This window comes from Indicator indicator, chromosome 6, assembly GCF_027791375.1.
Source record: "Indicator indicator isolate 239-I01 chromosome 6, UM_Iind_1.1, whole genome shotgun sequence".
Classification (NCBI taxonomy): Eukaryota; Metazoa; Chordata; class Aves; order Piciformes; family Indicatoridae; genus Indicator; species Indicator indicator.
The window spans coordinates 18,806,930-18,831,297 of NC_072015.1; the positions used below are offsets into that span (position 1 = coordinate 18,806,930).

Genomic DNA, 24,368 nt, shown 5'->3' on the forward strand with positions numbered 1-24,368 from the left:
TTATAAGTGAAACAGGTGATTCAAATGAGATTAAAAAACTCTTGGGCTGGCATCATGACCATCCATGCAATTTTTATTACTTTTTTAATAGACTGTAAAGTGGCAGATCCCACCCCCAGGGCTCTCCTGCCTGACATGAACACATGCTGCTCTTCTCTTTTAGTCAGAAGTGTAAGCAAAATTTTGTCAAGTTTGACAGGTTTTATGAAGCTGATAGCTCAATCTTAGTCTTGGGCAGTGGTCAACTATCAGTGTCTGCCCAAATGGGTGTAGCGTTTGAAGTTATGGTTGGTAGGGCCATTTGTCAGAACTTGGTGGCATTGTCGTTGTACTCCTTCTGTAGCTATCACTTTGCTACTTACCTCACAGTACAAAACTCAAAGCAAGTAGGTGCCAGCATCCTCACTAAAATATCACGTATTACTTTCTGCTAGTGCTAGTCATCATCCAGTTCTGTCTGTAAGAGAAGTAATTACTAGGAACAGTTCATGCCAAAGTGAGCCCAGCTCCCTCAGTGTACTGTGAAACAAAGAAAATACAAAAGCAGATACGAGCTGAATACAAAAAAGTAATGCAGACACAGGATTTGCCAATTTCTGAAAGCCTGGAGAAATGGAATTTGACCCCAGAATCAGCCACAGCAGTAAAAAGCCATGTGATGTGGAAGACTTTTAACTTCATCATCTTCAAGAACTGCACCAGATTCTCTGCACCTTCTGGCTTGAAACCTCTCGACTTCAGCAACAAGGAGCAAGAGACACTGGGAGAAGAAGCAGAGAGGCCATTACATTCAACAGGTAAAATCCTAAAAGCTGGAAGCTATAAGCGGGTGGGAGGAGGGTGGTAATGCAACAACCTTTGGGAGCACATGATAGCTGACAGGCACTAGAGTGGAGTTGGATCACCAGCAGTAGGGGTCATTCCATCACAGAAAGATGAGAAATGTGTGTGATGGCAATCTCCAGAGTGGCCTGGAAGTGAGGCACCATTATCAAGCTGTTAGTATCTCAAGAGCAGTATGTGCTGCTGGTCAGCATATAGAATAGTGTATACTATTTCAGTTCCTGTCCAAGTAGGTACAAGAGCTTCCTGGTAAATAAGAATGCCACCTGCTCTTACTGTTTAGCAGCCTGGCAGCTATATGCACCAGCTTTATGTACTTCCCAAGCACTCCAGTTTGTTTGATCATCTTGTCTCTTATTCCATCACTGATACTGCAGTCCTGTGCTGTTTACCTTTATTCCTTGTTATGGTTATAATAAATGCTTACAGGAGTGGTGCATTAGCCATGGCAACTCTGTGGCAAGGATGAACTGTTGCTAATTTCATAAGCTGAATCCAGGCATTCAAATAAATTTAATTGACTGGTATCAGTTGGTCACTTCCTCAATATGTTTACAGCTGAGGCTGCTTTACTGAGTCACTGTTATAAACTCTGGGCCGTTTGTACATTTGGCGCTCACATTTCTTTGATTGGAATGTTTCTTTAGCCCACAGAGCTGCTATTCCAGTTGCTTGCTTGTTTTCCTGCCAGTGCTGGTCAAAGTGGTTTTTTTTCTTTGCCAATTGGATAAAGAAATATTTTCTAGTTGTCCAGCATTTTTTTAAAGCTAGGATAGGTTTAAAGAAAATTTAAAGTATAACTGTCAAATTTTCAGGTGAAAGACACAGTTGAGTTTTTCATGTGGGACTTGTTATTGACACGAGGTGTTTGGGGCAACTGCTGAAAAATATGCCTGATAAGTTTCTTGCTTTTGTCTGGAAGTAGAGCCCTGCTGAGTCCAGAAACTCTGAAATGCCCTCTGCAGATACTGGTTTAAGAAAAAAAAAAAAAACCCAAACAAAAAAGAAGGCTGTACTTAACATGCATTAAAGTCCTGAATTAAAGGGCTTCACATAAACCTTTCATCTGCCTATGGTGGCAGTCTGCAAAGTGTTTTTTGGTACTTAACTTGCCTGTGCCTGAAAATATGCAAAGGCCACAGCAGGGACTGGCAGATTGCCCAAGAGAATGGATTTAGTCAGATTCTAGCACCAGTTGCCTGGGTGATGTTGCCAAGTTTTACGTTCCAAGTTCCCTTTGACCCTGTTTTAAATACTGATGATTCTTCTCTGACCTACAGATACACAACCTGCCTAGCAGGAGGAAGAGAAGGTATCCAGTGACAGACAAGCAGCCTCCTAGGACCTGTGACTGCTCCTGCAGCAGCTGCAAGCCTGTCATGGGCTGTCTACAGGAGACACAAATACAGGTTACTAACACTCACAGATGAAAAAGAAACAAATAGAACTCAGGGGACTGAATTTCTTCCACTTTCTCTTTGTATGAAGCTAAGGAAGATGACATGACTGTCTGCTGTGGACTGTCAAAGCCCTGGAAGGAACAGGGAACAAAAAGTCCAATGAAATGAGGAGTACAAAAGTCAGAAAGAAAAACAAGTGGTGGTAGAAACAGAGTGACCACAAATGAATCACCGTATTTCCAGCTGTGGTAGAGATTATTTGCAGTCTGCACTCATCTCCTCACAAACAGCATCCTCAAAGCAAGACTGTTTTACCCACCTGGCTCATGCATCATCGCTTCAGCACCAGCTCCCCACTACTGCTTCCCCACTGGGGCTAACAGAATCCTCTGTGGGAATGACTGGCTGAGCCAAACCACTTAAATTCACAGTTGCAAGCTTTGGGTCCCTGAGTCACCACCCTACCACCTTCCCATGAACATCTGCAAGGTCCTCATCAGCAGTTCCTGTCACTCCCATGTACAAGAACCAAGAATCAGGTTGACCCTGACCAAACGGATTTGAAACCATATTCTCATCTCTCTTATAATCCTGCTGCAAACCCTGGTCAGTACAGTAGTCCTGGATTCAGTTGTGATATGGAAATAGAAGATAATTTTCTGCCTTTCTTCCTTTATGCTATTTACAGCTATTGATACTGTTTGGGGTTTCCTAATAGGAGGTTCACTATGTAACCAGGGTCAAAAGCATCTTGTTACTTCAGAAATTGTCTTGTTATTTCAGAAATGGAAATACTCGGCTATAAGAGAAAAGATTCAAGATGCCTGCCTGTACATATTTTTAACATTATATTAAGTTACCAGCCTAACAGAGGAGAGAAATCATTTATATAAGAGTATGGTAACATAATGCATTTCATGGTGTTGCTGGTAAGCCCTCCATTCTAAGTGGGTCCTTTTTAAAATCAGTGTCTTTGGCAATAAAACAGCGTTGTTTAACCTTTCACTGGCTTACTAAGAACGCAGAGACAGCACCTGTGTGACCACTTGAATGATCTGCTCAGCTGGGTGGCAGAGTTGGATTAGAAATTGGAAAGGTTAGGGACTATCAGGGAATGTGAGAGGGAGATAGATTGTGGAGCCACACCCTTAGGCAGCACAATCAGCAGAGGTTGCCCTACCCTCTTGCCAACATGCAGAAGGAGGGGACTTAAGAGACAAGGTGGAACAGAAACAGGACCCTACTTGTGGAGGCAAGCAAATCCTCTCCCAGCCTCCCTCACCTTCCCAGTTGCCTTTACATAACAGGTATGGGACTCTGGAACTTGAAGGCCAGGCAAATGAGAATGTAGATGAAGGTCTATTCAGGGGGTAGCTTGGGATTAATCAACCAGCCCCACATATTAGGAATGCTTGCATTGAGAAAAAAGGGAGCGTAATTGTAGCAGGTGATTCCCTTCTGAGGGGAACAGAAGGCCACATATGCTGGCCAGATCCATTCTACAGGGAAGTCTGCTGCCTGCCTGGGGCCTGGGTTAGAGACATCACCAGGAAACTCCCTGGTCTGGTACAGCCTTCTGGTTATTACCTGCTACTGGTAATGCAGGTTGACTGTGATGGGGTCTGGACAGAAGTCCTAAAGCTTAAGATGAAAAGGGACTTCAGTATACTAGCACAATTGGTTGAAGGATTGGGAGCACAGGTGGTGTTTTCCTCAATCCCTTCACTGGCAGGGAAGAATACTAAAAGGAAGAGGAAAACATATGTGATAAACACATGACTCAGGGGCTGGTGCCACCAAGGGAATTTTGGGGGTTTTGCCTACAGGCTGCTTTATGAGACACCAAACCTGCTGGCAACAGAAGGGGAACACCTACTCAAAGTGAGAAAAGGATCCTGGGACAAGAGCTGTGGGGCTCATTGAAAGGTCTTTAAACAGACTCAATGCGGGGATGGGGAACTGGGTTGCTAGAGAGGTACCTGGGAGCAGCATGCCAGCATCCATGGGACAATGTGGTAGAAAGGTCTTGCAGGTGTCTTTGTCAGTGGGGTGGGGTTCATGATCTATTGGGCAGTAAAGACACAAAAAGTTCATAGGCTTGTAACTATTGAAACATGTGAGAACTGTCTGGAGGGAACTGGGGCTTCTCTTGCCATAAAGTGGCCTGACCATTAGACGAGCTGAAGTACATCTCTACTGGTGCCTGCAGCATTGGCAGCAATCAGGAGTAATTGGAGGCCATTATGCAGTAGGAAGACTGGTACAGCTGCCATCATGGAAATGGGGTGGAATGACTCACATGACTGGAGTGCTGCAGTTCATGGCTGCAAACTTTTCAGGAGAGACAGGCAAGAAAAGTGAGGTGGTGGGGTGACCCTTTATGTCACAGAGGAGTATAAATGTCTACTACTTTATGATGGAGGTGATAGGGTTGAGTGTTTATAGGTAAGAATCAAGAGGAAGGCCAAGGAGAGACATAATCGTGATGGGATTTTGTTACAGACCACCCAATCACTGATGAAATACTATGTAAGCAGTTGGGAGAGGTTTTGCATTTGCTGCCTCCTGTTCTCATTGGGGACTTCAACTTTTCAGGTTCATGCTGGCAATAGAATGTAGCAGAAGGGGGGCAGTCCTGAATGTTCTTATAGTGGGTGGAAGATAACATCCTGATGCAACTGCTGAAGGATCCAACTACAGAAGGTGCCCTCTTGGACCTGCTGATTTTTAACAGAGAAGAATTTGTGGGAGATAAAAGAGTCAGAGACTGTCTTGGGCTTAGTGATCATGAAATTATAGAGTTTTTGATTCTCTGAGAAATGAAGAGGGTGATTAGCAGACCTGCCACCTTGGATTTCTGTAGGGCAGACTTTGGCCTGTTGAGGAGACTGATTTGTATCACAGTGTCACAGTATATCAGAGGTTGGAAGGGACCTCAAGAGATCATCAGGCCCAACCCCCCTGCCAGAGCAGGATTAGGATAGTCCACACAGGAATGCATCCAGGTGGGTTTTGAAAGTCTCCGGAGAAGGAGAGTCCACAACCCCCCTGGGCAGCCTGTTCCAGTGCTCTGTCACCCTTCCTGTAAAGAAGTTTCTCCTCATGTTGAGGTGAAATCTTCTGTGTTCTAGTTTAAGCCCATTGTTCTTTGTCTTATCACTGTGAATCACGAAAAGAGCCTGGCCCCATCCACTTGACAGCCACTCCTCAGATATTTATACACATTGATAAGATCCCCTCTCAGTCTTCTCTTCTCTAGACTAAATAGCCCCAGGGATCTCAGTCTCTCTTCATAGGGGAGATGCTCAAGTCCCCTAATCATCCTCATGGCTCTCCGTTGGATTCTCTCCAGCAGATCCCTTTCTCTCTTGAACTGGGAAGCCCAAAACTGGACATAGTATTCCAGGTGTGGTCTCACCAGGGCAGAGTAGAGAGGTAGAAGAACTTCCCTAGACCTGCTGGACACAGCTTTCTTGATACATCCCAGGATCCCATTGGCTCTCTTGGCCACAAGAGCACATTGTTGTTCCATGGAGAACTTGCTATCCACCAGCACTCCAATGTCATTCTCTGTGGAGCTGCTTTCTAGAAGGGCAGCCCCTAACCTGTACTGGTGTCTGTTGTTGTTTCTCCCCAGATGTAGGACCCTGCACTTGTCCTTATTGAACTTCCTGAGGTTTGCCTGCACCCAGCTCTCCAGCCTGTCCAGGTCACGTTGGATGGCTGCACAGCCTGACAGGGTATCAGCCAACCCCCCCAGTTTTGTATCATCAGCAAACTTGCTGAGTGTAGTGTCTCTTAGGAGGCTGTCCTGAAGGACAAAGGAGTCAAGGAAAGCTGGGCAATCTTCAAATAAGAACGAAATCTTAAAAGAGCAGGAGCAGGCCATGCCCATGTCCCAAAAGACTGGCCAGCAGGGAAGAAGGCCAGCGTGGATGAATGAGGAGCTTTGTCTGGAACTCAGGAACAAAAGGAAAGTTTATGGCCTTTAGAAAAGGGCATGAGCCACTCAGGGGGACTACAGAGATGCAGCGAAGCTATGCAGGGCCAAAGCCCAACTAGAACTCAATCTAGCTATTGCTTTAAAAAAATAATAAAAAGTGCTTTTATAAATACATTAACAACAAAAGGAGGACTATGGAGAAACTTCATCCTTTATTGCATGTAGGGGGAAACATAGTGACTAACGTTGAGGAAAAGGCTGAAGCAGTCATGGCTTCTTTGCCTCAATCTCTAATACCAGGACCAGTTGTTTGCTGGGTACCCATCCTCTCAAGTGGATGATAGAGATGGAGAACAGACCTCCATAATCCGAGAGGAAGTGGTGAATGACCTGCTGAACCACCAAGATATACACAAGTCTGTGGGGCCAGGTGAGTTACACCCAAGAGTCCTGAAGGAGTTGACGAATTTGCTTACCAAGCCACTTTGTGTGATTTATCAGCAGTCTTGGCTAAATGGGGAGGTCCCAACAGACTGGAAATTAGCAAATGTGATGCCTGTCTTCAAGAAAGGCTGGAAGGAGGATCTGGGGAACTACAAACCCATAAGTCTGACCTCAGTGCCAGGGAAGATAATAGAAAAAATCTTGATGCTATAACATACCATTTACAGGAAAATCAAGCAGTCAGGTCCAGTCAGCACAGGCTCAGAAAGGGCCAGTCCTGCTTAACGAACCTTATCTCCTTCTATGACAAGGTGACCTGCCTGGTGGAGGAGGGAAAGGCTGTGGATGTTGTTTGCCTGGACTTGAGTCAAGTCTGTGATATTGTTCCCCACAACATCCTCATGAAAAGACTGTCTGCCCCAGGCCTGGACAGGTGTAGACTCTGCTGGATCAAACACTGGCTGGGTGGCTGGGCCCAGAGGGTGGTAGTGAATGGAGTTAAACACCGTTGGTGGTCACTATTGGTGTTCCCCAGGGCTCAGTGCTGGGGCCACTCCTGAAAAATATCTTTAATCAATGATCTTGATAAGGAGGTTGGGAGCACACTCAGTAAGTCTGCAGATGACACTAAGTTAGATGGGAGTGTTGAGCATCTGCAGAGTAGGAACACTCTTCAGAGGGATCTAGACAGGCTGGATCAATGGACTGAGGCCAGTCATATGGGCTTCAGCAATGCTACAGGCTTGGATACTGAGTGGCTGAAAAGCTGCTCAGCAGAACGGGACGTGAGGGTGTTGATCTGAACATGAGCCATCTGAACATGAGCCAGTACTGTGCCTCAGTGGCCAAGACCGTCACCATCCTGGCCTGCATCAGGAATAGTGTGGCCAGCAGGACTAGAGAGATTATTTTACCACTGTACTCAGCACTGGTGAGGCCACACCTTGAATACTGTGTTCAGTTTTGGGGCCCTTACTACAAGAAAGACTTTGAGGTGCTGGAGCAAGTCCAAAGTAAGGCAGCAAAGCTTCTGAATGGTCTTGAGAGTAAGTTTTATGAGGAGCAGCTGATGGAACTGGGGTCGTTCAATCAAGAAAAGGAGGCTTGAGGGAAGACCTTATTACACTCTACAACTCCCTGAAAGGAGGTTATAGAGAGGGGGGGTATTGGTCTCTTCTCAGAAGTCACAGCTGATAAGAGGAAATGGCACCAAGTTACACCAGGGGAGGTTTAGGTTAGACATTAGAAGGAAATTTGATACTGAAAGGGTTATCAAAGACTGGAATAGGCTCCTCAGGGAAGTGGTTGAAAATGGCCATCCCTGGATGTATTTAAAAGCCATCTAGATATAGTGCTTAAGGATATTGTGTAGTAGTGGCCCTGGTAGAGTTATGTAATAGTACAACTTGATAATCTTAAAGATCTTTTCCAACCATAGTTATTCTGTGAATCTGTGTGATTCTGTGAAATAGTATACTAGGAAGTTTCTTTCTTTTTGCATATTAAATTTTCTGGAAAAGACAAGGCAGAACTTGCTTTGGGGAAGCATCCCGTTTCCTTAAAGTAGATATCTTTAACTGGTGCCCACTGTACCTAATTAATAACTACATAATGGATCATCTCTCATCACCAGGAAGAAATAGTTGGAACTTTAGTAACCAGGTAAACCTATAGCAGACTGGATGGTCAAGACATGCAAGTGATTTGTTTTATGATAGTTTAGCAGTGACAGGCTAGCAGGCATGGGTCACAGCTCACACAGGGTAAATTTAGCAGGTGTTAGGAATTCTCCTGATTTTTTGATCTTCTCACATGTATGGACGCTACATGTACACGACAGATCTCCATAAGAAGTGAGACATATGTGTAATACCATTGCTTCCAGTGTAACACAACTGGATTTTCCTAGAGACTAGGAGTTACACATTGACCTGAGCTTTTTTTCCCAGTCAGTCTTACTCCAACTGTACTGGCCCATAATAAACATTTTGCCTTGAAAAAAGATGGTAGTGCAGAAACTTAAATCCAAATATAATCTAGGCTTGCCTTTTTTGCTTCTAAAAGATGGTAAAATGTTACTAATTAAAAATGTGTTCTAGTTCAGCATCTTCAGATGACCATTGCTAAAGCCAGTAACATGCCTTCCCAGCTGCCCCAACCTTTCTCCCACAAAAATGCAGTTTCTTAGCAGCACCGTATTCAGGGCAAAAGAAGAAGGAAGAAAGTCTATACCTAAAGGATTTGTGGATTTTAGAATAGCAGTTACTGTTTTTTATTTAAAGCAGGGTAATTTTGAGATTTATGAGAAGTTGGACTACCTAAAGCTATTTCAGAGACCAGCAGTCATTTGGGAAAATTAGCTAATGCAATTTTGAAAGTAGAGTTGGCACTGCAGTAACCAGTGTGATGAGATGCTCCTAAGCTGTTTTTTTTTTTTGAAAATTCATTTGTTACTATAAGCAAAAAAAACCACAAATGCTCTCTGATCATTTGGACTTTCACAAAGGGGACACAGACTTTTACTTCAGGCTAATCAAAGACTTGAATACATCTAAAAAGAACACACTTTAACTCAGAAACATTATTAGATTTACTTTTTTTTTTTTTAACTAATGTTGGCATATATAGCTCTGTGACTCCAAGTAAATGATACCATCTCAACATGAGGAAAAGCTTCTTTACCATAAACAGGCTGCTCAGAGAGGTCGTGGAGTCTACTTCTCTAGAGAGTTTCATGACCCATCTGGATGCCTTCCTGTGTGACCTGCCCTAGGTGATCCTGCTTTGGCTGGACGCTTGCACTCAATGATCTCTAGAGGTCCCTTCCAACCCCTACCATTCTGATTCTGTGATATCATTTCCCATGAATCTTTCTTTTTGTTTCTTTATAACATGTTGGGTAGTAGATAGCTCAAAAATTGCTATGGTACAGCTATTTGTAGGAGTCTACTGGCATCATTAAGAGTGCATTCAGTTGTTTTAAGAATGTCTGAAGTTTATATGGTAGCAATTGGATTGTTAGAGAAATCAACATAGGCAAGAAGTGATCCAGTGTCATTTCTTGAGCTTTTGGGTCTTAAAACTCAACCGGAAAAGCCAAAAGCAAGAACTCCAACTCAAATTCCATAGCAAAACTAATCCATAGGCATACTAAAATAAATGAAATTAATATTAGTGGAGTGCAACAGGCATCTTGTCTTGAAGTTGGACTTTCCTGTTTTGGTTTAAATGATGCAAGGAAGAGGAAGAGGCATCAGTTCTAGATACATGTAATATTCTTCAGCCTAGTCTGTGTTATTAATTTGGTACCATGCTTCATAATAAATTTGTATGGTTGGTCAAGGTTACGTTCTGATTGCATCAGCAATAACTTTAGTCAAAGCGCAGAGACACATGCCTGTATGTTGGTTAGTAAATCTCAGACTTCTGAGTCCTTTCCCAGGATGGAAACATTTGTGGATAAAACTGATAGTGTGCTTTCACTGACATGGAATTGTTGACTATTTTAAAACTAGCTTTTAAACTTAGCCATTACAATTTTATTAGACTTTTTTTTCATAGACAAAAGACAAAGTCTTCAAGCTTACAGAGCACAGTGCTGAGATCCCTAAATATCTTTAAAATGTGGTACTGTAGGCTGTGGGGGCATAAGTGCCTTGGGAGTGCCATGTCAATAAACTACAACCCTATGGTCAACTCTCTGTTTCTCTAAGTGAGACCCCTCTCATTTTGTGAATTTTTGTGTAGTAGTAAACTTTAAAAACAAACAACAACAACAAAAAAGGTCAATTGCTTTTAGAGCCAAAAAAGTTACTTATGATTCACTTGAAAGTCTCTAGCACTTGAAAGTCTCATTTAAAACAGAAGTACGTGGGGAGCATGGGGGGTGAATTCTGTAGCATGTAATCTTTCCAGCACTGAACTGCTGATGGAGACTCCTCCACAAGAAGCACCTGGAGTGTGATTCTGTCAGTCCCTGTGTGAGGAATAAGACTGTTGTGTTTCCTGCAGCAGTTTTTGTGGGTTTGTGCAGGAAAAGTGTAAAGCAACTTGAATGGAATCTAACAGGCAACTTGATGAATCTGATACTCACAGGTGCCTGGCCCTCATGTGCCTTCCAGACTTCATTCAAATAAGTCAATTCAGAAACGTCTGTGTACTGACCTACCATAAAAGCAGCTTTCCACAAAGATTTACCATGCAGAAATCCATGCAGATCAGATAATTTTGAAAATACTGAGCAAAAATTGGTGTCTGAGTATTCACACAAGAATAAAAAGAGGCTGTGCTTGATGTGTGACTGGACTGCAATAAGCACATGAACACTTACAGAACTATACTGGCCTCCCTGAACTGAGGAAAGGTTGGAGTCCTGGTTTACAGTTTATGCAATTTCAATATATCCTGTTTCCCTCCAACACAGAAGTGAGGGAGAGTAACAAAACATTCCAGGCTGAGATAAAGCTTTTAAGTTGAAAGAGTTTAATTTAAATGAGATAATAAAATGCACAATTACTTTAGCCTGCTTTGCAGCAAAATGCAGAAGCAGCAGCAGAATCCAGTGACCTGCCCCCACCTCCTGAACCTCTGCCAGCCCGGCAGAAAAGACCAGCACCTCCAAACCTGGAAACAGAAAGCAGCAACCGGAACAGGAAGCCTCTCATGTTACAATCTGAACTGCAAGCCTCATAATACTTTACTCCAGCCAGCACTTTCATTTTGAAGTTGGAATGACAGCAGCATGGAATACCAGAAGCAGATTCAACTCAACCCATGACATTCTCCACCCCTTATTCTATACCATCTGTGTCATGCCCAGCAGCAATTAACAGCAAACATCAGTCACTGTCCATTCTCACTCAAAACGAGATCGCTTTGCAGTATACAGAAGACTTCTCACTGCAGACGCACTGCAGCTCCACCCTGTTGCAGTACAGTTTGGATCGGTCCATGGTGGGCTATGTTTCCACCCCTGGGACAGTCAATTCCAGTGAGTTCTTCCACCCCTCCAAGTGAAAGCAAACTGTGGCTTGCTTTGCAGTGTTCTGCTTCCAACAGATCCAGATGTGGGAATCCCCTGTCACACCAGAAACACAGATGGGTTCCACCCCTCATAGGTGATGGCATCAGATTACACTGGGCCCTTGTATCTACTAAAGTTTATACTCTTGTGGGTTCTACTTGCCAAGCCTTTGGTTCCATACAGTCCAATAAATCCAGTTGTCCCTCTCCTCCATCTGATTGGAGGCAGGGCGCCTCTAATTCTGACTGGGATCGCTTGCATCTTGTGAAGATGCCTTGGGCGTCTCTTCAGGAGGATCAGAGGCATTATCAGCTTGTTTACTCTCTTTGGGTGACTTCTCACTGGTACCCGGAGCAACATGTCTGGAATGGGCTGCCCTGGCAGGTGGTTGAGTCACCAACCTTGGAAGTGTTTAAAGGTTGTGATGCTTGGGGGTATGGTTTAGGGATGAACCTTGTGGAGTACGGTTATTGGTTGGACTTCGTGATTCCAGTGGTCTTTTCCAACCTGAATGTTTCTGTGATTCTTCAGGGAAGAATTTTCCTGTAATCCACGTACTCGTGCAGCTAGGGCTGAAGTTGGTTTTCCATCCCATTTCCTCATGTCCTCTCCATGGTAACATAAGTAAAACCACAGGGTACACTGTGGTGTGTATCTCCCAGATTCTCTCCTTCAAACAGGGGAGCACATGGTCCTTATGGCTGAAATACAGGTGGGGAATAGAACATGTTCTTTTTGAGTTGATGGACCTCTTAAGACAGTTCCTTCACAGCTGAAACACACTCCTGTACAGAGGAATAGAGACCTCCCTTGCACTGCTGGAGCCTGCTAGTTATTTCATCCAAATAAAACAACTGGGCGAGTATACGTGGCTCTTTCTCATGTTCTCATGATGATCTTGATTCATCCTTATCCTTTGCCAGAGGGGCTGCTTTCCTTGTATGTTTCTTTTTCTCTACAAGGGCAGCTGATACTGGCACAGTCTGGCTCTCCTATATGGGTGCCATGCCTGTTGGTCTGTCTGTAGGCCCAGAGACCTCTTTCTCTGAGCACTTTGAACAGTGATGAAAAGAGTTTGATAGTCATGGACCAGGCCCCAATATATCACAGTGATTTCTGCCTCTCACAAGCTACCAGGCAACAAATTTTCTTCCAAGCATTTCACCAGCTTGTCAGGATTCTGACTTGCTCAGGGACAAAATTGTGAATAACCAGAGGGGACTACTAGCTTAAGCACTTGCCCATACCCTCCCACACATCCTGCCACTCATAATTATCCAGCATCAGGGCAGATCTCTCATTGGTATTCTTGGGAAAGTGCAGTAGGACTCTGAACGAAGCCTGGCCCACCAGTAACCAGCACAGCAACAGCACAGCTCTAAGCCATTCCCCTAAGGTAATGTTCATATAGAGGACGCCAGCACTTCAGCCCTAGCTGCCACTAGAAAGTAAATGGATCAACATAGTGAGCACACCACAAAAAAAAAAAGTTACATAAAACTCTCTTAACAAGCCTCAAGCCTTAATTGAATGCTCTCATTATCTTGCTTCTCATTATGTCAATCCTTCTATCTTCTGCCAAAATCAGCTGTCTTAATTAAGACAGAGGCTTTTGAGTCCCACATTGGGCAGCAGCTATCTAGACTTGCCAAGTTCAACACAGCCCGCTTCCCTCCAACACAGAAGTGATGGAAAGTAATACACAAAAAAAAATCTTCAGGGTTGAGAGAAAAAGAGTTTAATATAAATGAGGTGATACAATGCACAATTAGCTTAGCCTGTTTGAAGAAAAACACAGCAAAATGCAGAAGCAGAACCAGAAGCCAGTAACCTGTCCCCCACCCTCCTGAACCCATGCAAGCCCAGCAGGAAAGAACAGCAATCCAAACCTGGAGACTGAAAGCACCAACCAGAACAGGAAGTCTCTCATGCTACAGTCTGAACTTCACACCCCATAAGACTTCGCTCCAGCCAGCATTTTCTTGTTTTGAAGCTGGCATGACAGCAGCAGGGGATTGAGTATCAGCAGCAGATTCAACTCAACCCATGACAAGTTCTTCCCTTATCCCCTTCAGAACGAAACAAGTCTGGGATTTTCTCAGGAGGATGGCTACACAATTTAGGGATTACTTGGTGAACTGGGAGACTTTGGGTTTCAATAGTTGTACTTCAGGTAAAAGATGTACAGATAGGGACTAGCACAAGGAAAGGGGGAGTTTTTAATATTTTAGCATCTTTTGGTTAGTCCTGGTTATCTGGAACGACATTCATGCCTGTTCCTAGTGTTGCCATGCCACACCCTATTTTACTACCTTGTTTACACAGTCTTGTTGGGACTGAAAAAGTCTTTTCAGTCCTGTTAATCATTTAATTGCCGTATCTCTAAGTGATCACTGAGTTAAACTCTTTAATTGCTTCCACTGTTTTGAGTTATAAGCGAGAGGTTTAGGCTAAAAAGACTGAATTGGTATGTAAGTTCTCATAGTGCAGAGACACCAGTTATTCCTGGTCATGGGGAAGATTCTTGGATTATTATTAAAACAGCTGGATAACATGGATACTGACAGCGGTGTAAGCAGTTTTCTAAAGAGCTGTGTGGTGTGTCCATGCATTTGTGCTGGTCTTTCAAGCCAGTGTCTTGGGAGGAGATACTTGGCAAGAGGTGTGTTGCCTGATATTCTCATCTTGGGTTGAGACAGGATGGTGAAATAATATACTGGTGATAGAAGTGGCAATATTACCTGTGCCTTTTTTGACTTGTGGCATGTGAGATGCTGGCTCTAGATAAAGGAATAAAACTAAGACTGGTTGAGGCTAACCAGAGACTGTATAGTGAAGGGAACAGTGCCCTGACAGGTCCCAGCACAGGTGATCATTAGGCAGAGTAAGTGAGAGCCATAATGAGTGTGATTTGTTGCATGCCTTTGTAATTCATAGTATCTTTTTACAGCTTTGGGCAGGTGATATCATGAGAATGCAGTGACAATAGATGGCTTCAACAATTGTAAGGGTCTGTATCCTGTGAAATATACAATCTCTGGTGCAAACAGCTTTTCTACAAAGAGCCTTGAGTTAATGAAAGAGCAGTAGATTTTCTTGAGTACCAGTGTGTTATTTTAGCAAATAGATGTGGCACTTAAACTGCCCATCTCCCAATCCAGCCATTTGTTATCACTCAAGTCAAAGGTTATATGAAAAAGAACCATGAGAGCACTCTTTAGTCATAAACAGCATCTGGTGAGGCTGTAATACCCTGAAGCCCCTGCAGCTGTTTGCTAAGTGGATGTATGTCTTAGCTCCTAGGCATCACAGTCTTTCAGGTACTTCTGAGCATCTCACCAAAAGTCCATATGTAACCTTTATTATCCATTCCTATTGTATCTCTACAGCATATAGCGATTTGGGGTATTACATTATTAATAAGCTGCACCATGTGGATGAATCAGTGGGAAGTAAAACTCGGAGGGCCTTCCTTTATCTTGCTGCCTTCCCTTTTATGGATGCCATGGTGAGTGTCTGATTCAGAACTGAATTTGAATGTTAATGTGTTTTTTTTTTCCTTTGGTGACCTTAGTTCACAAAGTCTGTTACCTGATGAGAAACTGGAGATGTACAGAAGGAAGGTGTGTCTTTTGCAAGCATCTGGGTGGGACTTTGAACATCCAAAGATCATGACAAATGCAAAAAATCTTAGCTGCCTTGCTAGAGTTACTGTATGTGCATGGTCATCTTGTGATGAGTCACACCAGTTGTGTGTCTTCTCATTCCAGTTTGTAGTAGAAGAGTTGGATTTGCTATGCATTCCCAGATCACTTGCAGAGCTCACAAGGAAGAAGCTTGGTATTTTCTCAAAGCAAACTTGTTGAAAAGATATTTCTTGCCATCAATTTTTGTAAGCACCACTAAGTCCAGTGTACCTCAAATGTTTGGACAAGAGAACCACACATGGCATGGGTTACTGCTTCCCAAATAACCAGGCTTACTGCTTGTGGCCTGCACAACACTTCTGTGTAAAGGGTGACCTTCTCATGGCATGCTTCCACCACTTTCTCTACTGCTTTGCTTGAAAAACAGTACTTGACAATAAAAAGAAGTTGGATCATTAAGTTCTCTTTTCCAGACAAACTCACTGTAACTCAGGGTATCCATAAATAGTATACTTCAGAGGTGCATCCAGCTGGTGATGAGAATAAAGATTTTATCCCATCCTGTACAGCAGCTATTTCATGAAGAAGGGGCAGTTTCTTACTAGATCTGCTCAGAAATTTCTATACAGTCTATAAAATTATCCCCATTTTGCCTGTCAGCCTTAGTAATGAGGAAGTAAATGCATCAGTGCTTTCTCTGCTTTACTGGCTTAACATTTTCCCAGGTTCACAGCAGGTAGTGCTGATGGAAGAGCATTATAAGTTGTTTATGTACAACGTAAAAACCAGAAAGCAGTATTCTGGGATCTAAAATCATTCACAAATACCATAATCACCTCTCAAACTCTTCTCTGACTTTTTTTAGGCATGGACCCATGCCGGGATTTTGCTAAAACACAAGTACAGTTTCCTTGTGGGATGTGCCTCCATCTCAGATGTCATAGCTCAGGTAATGGTTCCTCTTTCCATTTTGTTACAGAGTAGATGCTTTCCTGACCTTGCACAGAGAGTGTCTTCTCTCTCTACCATGAGCAACACACCAGAGGAAGTTATTATGTGTTATCTGATGGTTTCCCCACCATGTGGAGGCTGTTTGCTGGCAGTTGTAGTATAGGTTGCTCTCAACTGACTGCATCAAGTCATTCCCAGACCAGGAGAAGAGAACCAGAATTGTTTGGGCCATGTCTTCCAGCATCTCCATGAATTTGTTTCAGAATGGCTGTGGAACAAATTATATATATATATATACATATATATATATATATATATATATATATATATATATATATATATATAAAAATGGGTACTTCTGGGAAAAATAAAGGTCAGGCAAAAAGACTCATGTCTGCTACCAATCCCAAGGCTGACAGAGTACTTTGAAAGAAACCTTTCTTCTCCCTGTGCATTCTACCTCACACTTCACATGATTGCACTAAGAAATCCCAAGTGGGCTTTGTAGGTGGAGAAGTGAATGCTTGATTCTCCTATTCACCTGTTAATTTTGCACATGCTGTCTACTCCAGTGAAATGCAGTAGTGTAAGTCATCTTCTGAGTGCCAGTATGGCACTGTTCTTGTTAGTGAATCAAAAGATGAAGGCTTAGAAGTGTAAGAGAAGGGATCTGTGGTGATAACCCCTGGGTGATGCAGAGAAGACCAAATATTGTTTGAACTTCCATTTGTGAGGGTGTTGTTAACTACCCTGTGCTTTGTACAAGACTTAAACCCCAAGACTCATACACATTGCTGATGGCCAGTATTGTAGCATTTGAGAAGCAATATGCAGCCTTCTTTTTAAAGCATATGTAAAACTATTATGAAATGGAGAGTCTTGGCACCTGTAAAACAGTTGCTGTACTGCTCCATGATGTAATGAGTGGGTAAGGAAGGGTATAATAACAGTACAGCATCAAAGGAAATACAAAGTCAACAGCACTTGGTTCAAATTTTTACAGCATTTTCCTCCCACTAAATATGAGCAAGCCATTAGCAAGACTGAACCATTCAGCCAGCTGCTATTCTATGTTTGGCAGATCTGCCCCTCTACAGTACTGGATTAAATCCCTGAAGATAATGCTAATTACAGTAAATGATCTTAACACTCAGGATCTGCTCTTGGTGTGATGTGACCTACAAAGTTTGCTGACTCTAGATGCATGTTGGGTTATATACAGCTAAATACAGAAACAAATGTTTATTTTGGCTGTGACACACATGCCCTTTCTACAGTGGCTGGTGAGTGGGGTGCCAGGGTTGTAAAAAAATATGACAGCTGTCATCTTGTTTCAACAAAATAATGCACAGAGCAAGTGCAAATCTGGAAGGCAGACATTTGTGACTCTCCGTACCCCAGCACTCTCCATGTTTATACATGTGCAGCAAGAGCTGCACAGGCAGTAGCTAATTCTCCTTGGGTAGCTTGATACACATTTTTTGGTAACTGACTTTGCTTCTGTTTACTGAAAATCAATTATTCCATAGGGTTCAAAAGAGCATTTTTACAAACTCCCGTAACACTGTGGCCTGCCTAATAAACATTTTCACAGCATATTGGTTGTAGCTGGCTGGCCCCACTAGAAGGGATGGCAGGGACAGGGGATGGGTGACCCTGCCCCTCACCCTTCCTCCCTCCACAGTGGTGCAGTGAAAGCTAGGAGGGCTGACTGTTATTCAACACCATGCTGGCATCATACTTGTTGCAAAAGGAAAGGGCTTTGGGCACCAAAAGGGATTTTGGGGATTTGGAGTGTATTTTATAGCTTGTAAAGTTTCCTGTTCTGGGTTTTTGTCGCGTTTGGTCTTTTCCCCTGCTGCTAACTACACTGGTATTTTGCTTTGTGTTATCTGATATTCCTACAGTAGTAAATCTTCCTTGTCTCAACTGCCTCTCGGGTTCTTTTTGTCCTCGCCCACCCGGGCTGGGGGGAAGCGTTGCAGTAGTGGCTGGGAAGGTGAGAGCAAACTGCCAGAGTTCAGCTGCCAGCTGAGTTAAAACCAGGTCACACAGTGTGACATTTCTTACATATTTTTTGAGCTAGCAAGAAATTGATAGCAGTGAAGGAGAAAACCAGCCCCTGAACAATGTGTTTTGTATTTCTTGTAACTGATTTGAATGGCAACACGTCCCAGCCATGTTGTCCTTGGTTTTGCTGTTCACTGCACCAAACACAGTCGGCTTTTCAGTTGTGCCTGCAATCCAGAGACATTTGGAATTTAGTAGGCATGCCATCAGCTCTGTATTTAATGAAAGATAATACCATATTAATTAATTCATTTGCATGTTCTGAATTGAGTATTTAATCTTACAAAACTGAAATATGAGCTGTTCATTAGCCCAGAATTTGCCATTTCATTTACATCACTGCAGCACTCAGCTGAACAGGGAATGATGAAATACTGACATTTCACTCAAAGAAAGTAGAAAATTAGAATGACATAAGACTTCCTGCTTCTAAATGCTTAAGTGAATACTTTAAAATATCTGGCTTTTTAATGGCTGCTTTCCCTTCTCCCCTACCCCCACCTCCAAAAAAGCAGGGCTTAGAAGCTGACCCTTGAAGCATGTTCCCAGCCTCCAGGATTACCAGAACAGCACATTCTCCTTGGAAGGGTGACAGCCACATGCTCGGTGCCAGACCGTGCCAGACTTTAATGATAACAGTCTCCTATTTATGTCAGCTAGTCTGACATCTGCCCATACCTTAATTACTGTTTAATAGAGCTTCTGTATGATGTTAACTCTTGTTCTCATTTCTGTGACTGAATGCAAGGGGGCTCAAAGGGGGCTCAAATGCCACTGGCTCAAAGACAAGTAGATACTGCAGTCACACATAGTTGTTGATTCCAATGCACCAGCTTGGGGTTGGACAGAAGATGTGTTGGCCCTAAAGAATCATAGCATGATTTGAGTTGGAAGGGACCTTAAAGATAATTTAGTTCCAGACCCCTGACATGAGCAGGGACACCTTCCACTAGATCAGGTTGCTCAAAACCCCTTTCAGCCTAGCTTTGAACTCTTCCAGGGAGAGGCATCTACACCTTACCTGAGCAACCTGTTCCAATGACTCACCACCCTCACAGTGAAGAATTTCTTCCTTACATCTAATCGAAATCTGCTGTCTTTCAGTTTAAAGCCATTACCCCTTGTCCTGTCACTACATGCCCTCGTAAAAAGTTCCTTTCCAGTTGTTCTGTAGGACCCATCTAAGTACTGAAAGGCTGGTATAATATCTCTCCTAGAGCCTTCTCTTCTCCAGGCTGAACAACCCCAATTCTCTCAGCCTGTCTTCGTAGGAGAGGTGTTCTATCCCTCTGATCTTCTATGTGCCCTCCTCTGGACTTGTTCTAACAGGTCCATGTCCTTTTTATGTACAGGGTCCCAGCGCTGAACATAGACAAATTACTAATTATTTGTTTGCCCTGCAGGTTGTTTTTGTAGCCATTTTGCTTCACAGTCACTTGGAGTGCAGGGAGCCACTCCTGATCCCAATCCTGTCCTTATACATGGGAGCACTTGTCCGATGTACCACACTATGCCTCGGATACTACAGGAACATACATGATGTCATTCCTGATAGAAGTGGGCCTGAAATGGGGGTATGTCTTAAGGCTTTACACTTTTGAAAATTCAATAATTTTAAATTTGTTTTTTTCTGTTATAATACTGTATTAAACCACTGTGCATGAAGGGCCTTCTCTCCCCATCCTGCAGGAAAAAAGCATTTTCACTTAAAGAGGCATGGTAGAAACATTTCCAACAACAGTGCACAAGAGACATTGCTTCCCATGGTGTGATGGTTTTAAAACTGTCTTTCTTAACTTTTCTTCACAAAGCAAAGGGGACTTGGTTGTGCTTTTCTGTTGATTGTATATATTTGTAAATGTTGTGAATAGTGTATATTTGTACATATTCATTGCATTTCATCATAGATTGTAGATTTGCTTGTAAATACAGCTTTCATTAGCTTCCAGACTGAGCTAGCCTGGTCATTGTCGGTGTGAGGGGGATTTCAGCTCTCACACTGTTATACATGGTATGGATGTGCTGTCTACTAAAACTCCTCGTGCTGAGCTCTGTACTGAGTTGTAAGACAGCACAACGTGAACTAAGTGGACACCTTATTTAACAAGGAAGAAGGTCTAAAAATTCCTCTTTAAATGTCATACTGGTTGTCACGTATTTTCATCTGGTAGCCAGAACAAATTAGGTAGATAGATACCTTATGCATTATTTGTTGAGATCCATGACACAGCATCTTTTGAATCAGTATTACTGACGTAAGTAAAAATATTTTAGACTTCTGGTACTGAAAACTATTTAAATGAATGTACTGACTATGGGTGGGAAGAGAAAAAAATCTTTCTCTGTTCTTTTGGTTCAGTTCTGAAGCTTTTTTTCCCAAACACACTTTTAAAAAATATTTTTTCCTATGTGTTACAGGGAGAAGCTACAATAAGGAAGATGCTGAGTTTCTGGTGGCCTTTGGCGTTAATTTTGGCAACTCAGCGAATAAGTAGACCCATTGTCAACCTTTTTGTCTCCCGGGACCTAGGTGGCAGTTCTGCAGCCACAGAGGTAGGAAAGTCAATGCTCTCCATTACTGCAAAATCTCACTTACGTGGAGTTACTTTTTTGTTTCTCTTCTCAGCAGTACTGACAAGAAAAATACTGTCTTAAGTACATTTCTGTTTAGTGCTCTCTTTATCTACTGGAAAGAAGGCCACTTTGACTCTTACCTTGAGCATTTCTGCCAGGCCCAGTGACACCTCACTCTCAACAAGATCAGTAGAATTTTTCTCCCTAAACAGTTCCTATATTCAGGTTTTCATGCTCTACATGTAGACACATATGCTTGGGAGCATTCAGATCCCAGAGATTTTAGGACAGTTGTCAGTAGTCCCATGTTCTGCTCTTTCCTGTTATGTGTATCTATGGCCATGGAAACTCACATGAAATTACTATTAGCAGTTTGTGCATCACACAGAATAGGGTGAAAACATAAGGAAGAACATTTAAAAACTCTGGTTTGGGATATGAAATGCACCCTGTTTCTCTTGAAAATTTCAGGTCATTCCAGTAGTCTGGAGTAGCTGATGGGAACTGACTTCTAACTGTAATGCAGTCTTCACCACTGCTCACCATGAGCTGACCTATTCTCTTAAGAAGTCTGGGGGGGCTTTTGCTGCCAGTGGGAGGTTGTCTAGATGCATGTAGTCATTAGAAAATCTCTCATGTTTTTTGTATAGGAAAATCAAAGCTGTAATACACTAAATACATAGGAAAAATCAACAGCTGATACCTAATGAATGTTTTCTCATCACTACTAATTTGTCATAAGTGATTCTGTGTATTTCATTCGCTCAGGAGTTGCCAGTGACTGCAAATAAACAGCTGTGGAGAGAGAATTTAGGAAACATAAAGCTCTTACATATATATATCAGGGATCAGTCGATGCATTGATAGCAGTCTCAGTACAAGGGGAGCCAGACCAGCTTAGCAGAGGTATTTCTTGGTGTCTTGATTTTAGATACATGACATTTCATGCCTAGCCAGTTATGTTTTGTTGCTATTAGGATGATTCCAAATATATATCATAGCTGGTGATTTGCTGGCCTTTTTACACTAATGGTAATGGTCGCATTTCAACTTTCTGTGATTTCCCAAAAAAGTGCCTCTGAAAATGGAGGTGCTGGAAACAGGGATAACTCCAGTGTCTGGAGTCTACACAGGAGTTTTATAGGCCTCCTGTTCAATAGTATCAGAAACTATCACTGTGAGCAGGATGTCCCTCTGAAGGGTTAGACTGTAGCACATTCGTGAGCACAGCAAGTCCTCCTGCATTGGTCCTGATGATCTCCAGAGGGCCCTTCCATCGCCTACCCTTCTACAATTAGCCAATTCCTTTGGAATGCCAGCACAGTTATGTTGATTGGGGTAGCTTTTTTGGTGTTGGTTTTGATGGAGCTTTCAATTGTGAAATACAAGTTCTGGTCATTTAGATAGGCTTTTATGCACATATTTTGGGATCCCACCGATGTAGGAAAAATACTGAAAGAAAAACCACTGCTAAAAGCTTCAATAATTTAATTCAAGTGGAATCTAGCATACTATATTTGGCAGTGTGATAATGTTTTCTTTAACAGTCTTTTTGGCATTTGTGAAAATAAACAAAATATCTGTTATAATTCTTACTTAATTTAACCTAGTTAAGTTTCATACAGATGGAAATTCTTCTGAAAATACAATAATAGGGAAGGGGGTTGCAGTTAAAAAGGGTATTGTCATAAAATTCCAATTTGTTTTCACTGGACCAATGACTTTTTCAAGGTACATTAAACATTATTAAAGTTATTAGTTACAGGGAAGAATCTATCCCATTGTCTTCCTCTTTGTGGATAGCACTAGTTTTCCCCCTCTTTAAACATCACAGAGAATAAATTAGCTTGCTACGTATTCTGTACATGATTTGTATAAATCTTTTAACCAAGCAAAGACAGTAGTTACATATGTAATGGTAAAATGGGCTCAGATAACCAAGAGAACATTTAGGAGTGAGACAGAGTCAGAAGTATCTGTAAAAGCTTTTTCTTAATGCTACCATTGCCAGATCTAAAATTAACCTGAATTTAGGTAGATTGTCACAGCTCTGAAGCAGAAGACAAAAAGCAAACACTTCGATTTCTAGAATTAAGAGAATGAGGCGATTTGAATGAGGCAACTCTCAGTACAGATGCACTCTTTGTCTCTTAGGAAAACTTGAGGTGACAGTAAATTTCCAAGGAGCTGCAAGAACTACCTAAACACACTTCCTACATGAAAGTCAGGAAGTACATTTTCTTCAGAAATCAGGAACATCAGCAAACTCATAGTCATAGAATGTTTTGGGTTGGAAGGGACCTTCAAAAGTCAGCTTAGTCCAACCCTCCCTGCAATGAGCAGAGACGTCTTCAACTAGATCAGATTGCTCAAAGTCCCATCCAACCTGACCTTGAGTGTTTTTAGGAATGGGTCATCTATCACCTCTCTGGGCAGCCTGTTCCAGTGTTTCACTTATATCTAGGCTAAATCTACCTTCTTTTAATTTAAAACCATCTCCCCATGTCCTGTCGCAACAGGCCCTGCAGCCCAAGATCCGATTAGCCTGCTGGCCTGCGAGCACGCATTGTGGGCTCGTATCCAGTTTTTCATCCACCACTTGTCAAGGAGTCTCCCTCAAAACAGATGGCAGTAGCTGCCAAAAATTCAGATTTCTTCCAAGCAAAAATTACTCACACTCTGATGGACTGAAGTTATTTAGAAATTCAGATGTCAGGCAAGGATAGAATACTGCACAAATAGTTCTTAAGTTTTTGGAATATTCCTTTTTAGAAAGATGATTCAAAATGTGTACACACACTCAAAAAAGGGGAAACCTCCCACTCAGGAGTACTCAAAGGGGATCACTCACTGAAAAGAGGGCAAGGCTTACTCAAGGATATGTATATATTCAGATATGTGATTATCCACTCACCAAGGGAAGGGGGCGAAGCTCATTCAGTCCTGGGGAGTTTTCCTTGGGACTTTCATACATCAGTATACAGGGAGAGTTGATATCTTTGAGGTACCTTTTGGACTGCAGTTGTGAAAGTGTAAAAGGGCCTATTTTTACATTGCAGGCAGTGAGATATTTGTTGTGATAAAAATAGTCATCTGAAATTGTTTTTGTTTGATTTTCATTGATGAGGACCAAAGAGGGGAAAGGGGCTCATAAATACCTCCTGCCTCAGAATTGCCAGTCTGATGTCCAAAGTCAGCCACTGAAACCTACTGTTCTGTAGTCTGTCTTACTGTTGTACTTGGAAACAACCAAGTAAAATGTATATAAATTAAAATTATTAAATACAAGCCAAAGCTATTGTAAGCAGTAAGGCATTCTGCTACTCAGGTAGCTAGGTAAAACATCTCAGGAGTAATGTGGAAGGGAGGTATTTGGCTGACTGAGAGACACACACCAGGTCAAGTAATTATTATCCCAAGATATCAGAGTAATGGTGAAACAACAAAGCTCAGTAGTGTAGCTTCATGGCACA

The 24,368-nt window shown here is 42.4% G+C and overlaps 1 protein-coding gene across 1 annotated transcript in view; it reads left to right on the plus strand.

The window, feature by feature from the left end:
- The window catches only part of ANKH (ANKH inorganic pyrophosphate transport regulator), a 98,484-nt gene that overhangs the window by 54,962 nt on the left and 19,154 nt on the right, over nt 1-24,368 (plus strand). The window contains exons 3-6 of the mRNA XM_054381707.1: nt 15,043-15,161; nt 16,166-16,249; nt 19,725-19,895; nt 20,740-20,874. Coding sequence (XP_054237682.1) covers nt 15,043-15,161; nt 16,166-16,249; nt 19,725-19,895; nt 20,740-20,874 — 509 coding nt within the window. The remainder of the gene's footprint in view (nt 1-15,042; nt 15,162-16,165; nt 16,250-19,724; nt 19,896-20,739; nt 20,875-24,368) is intronic.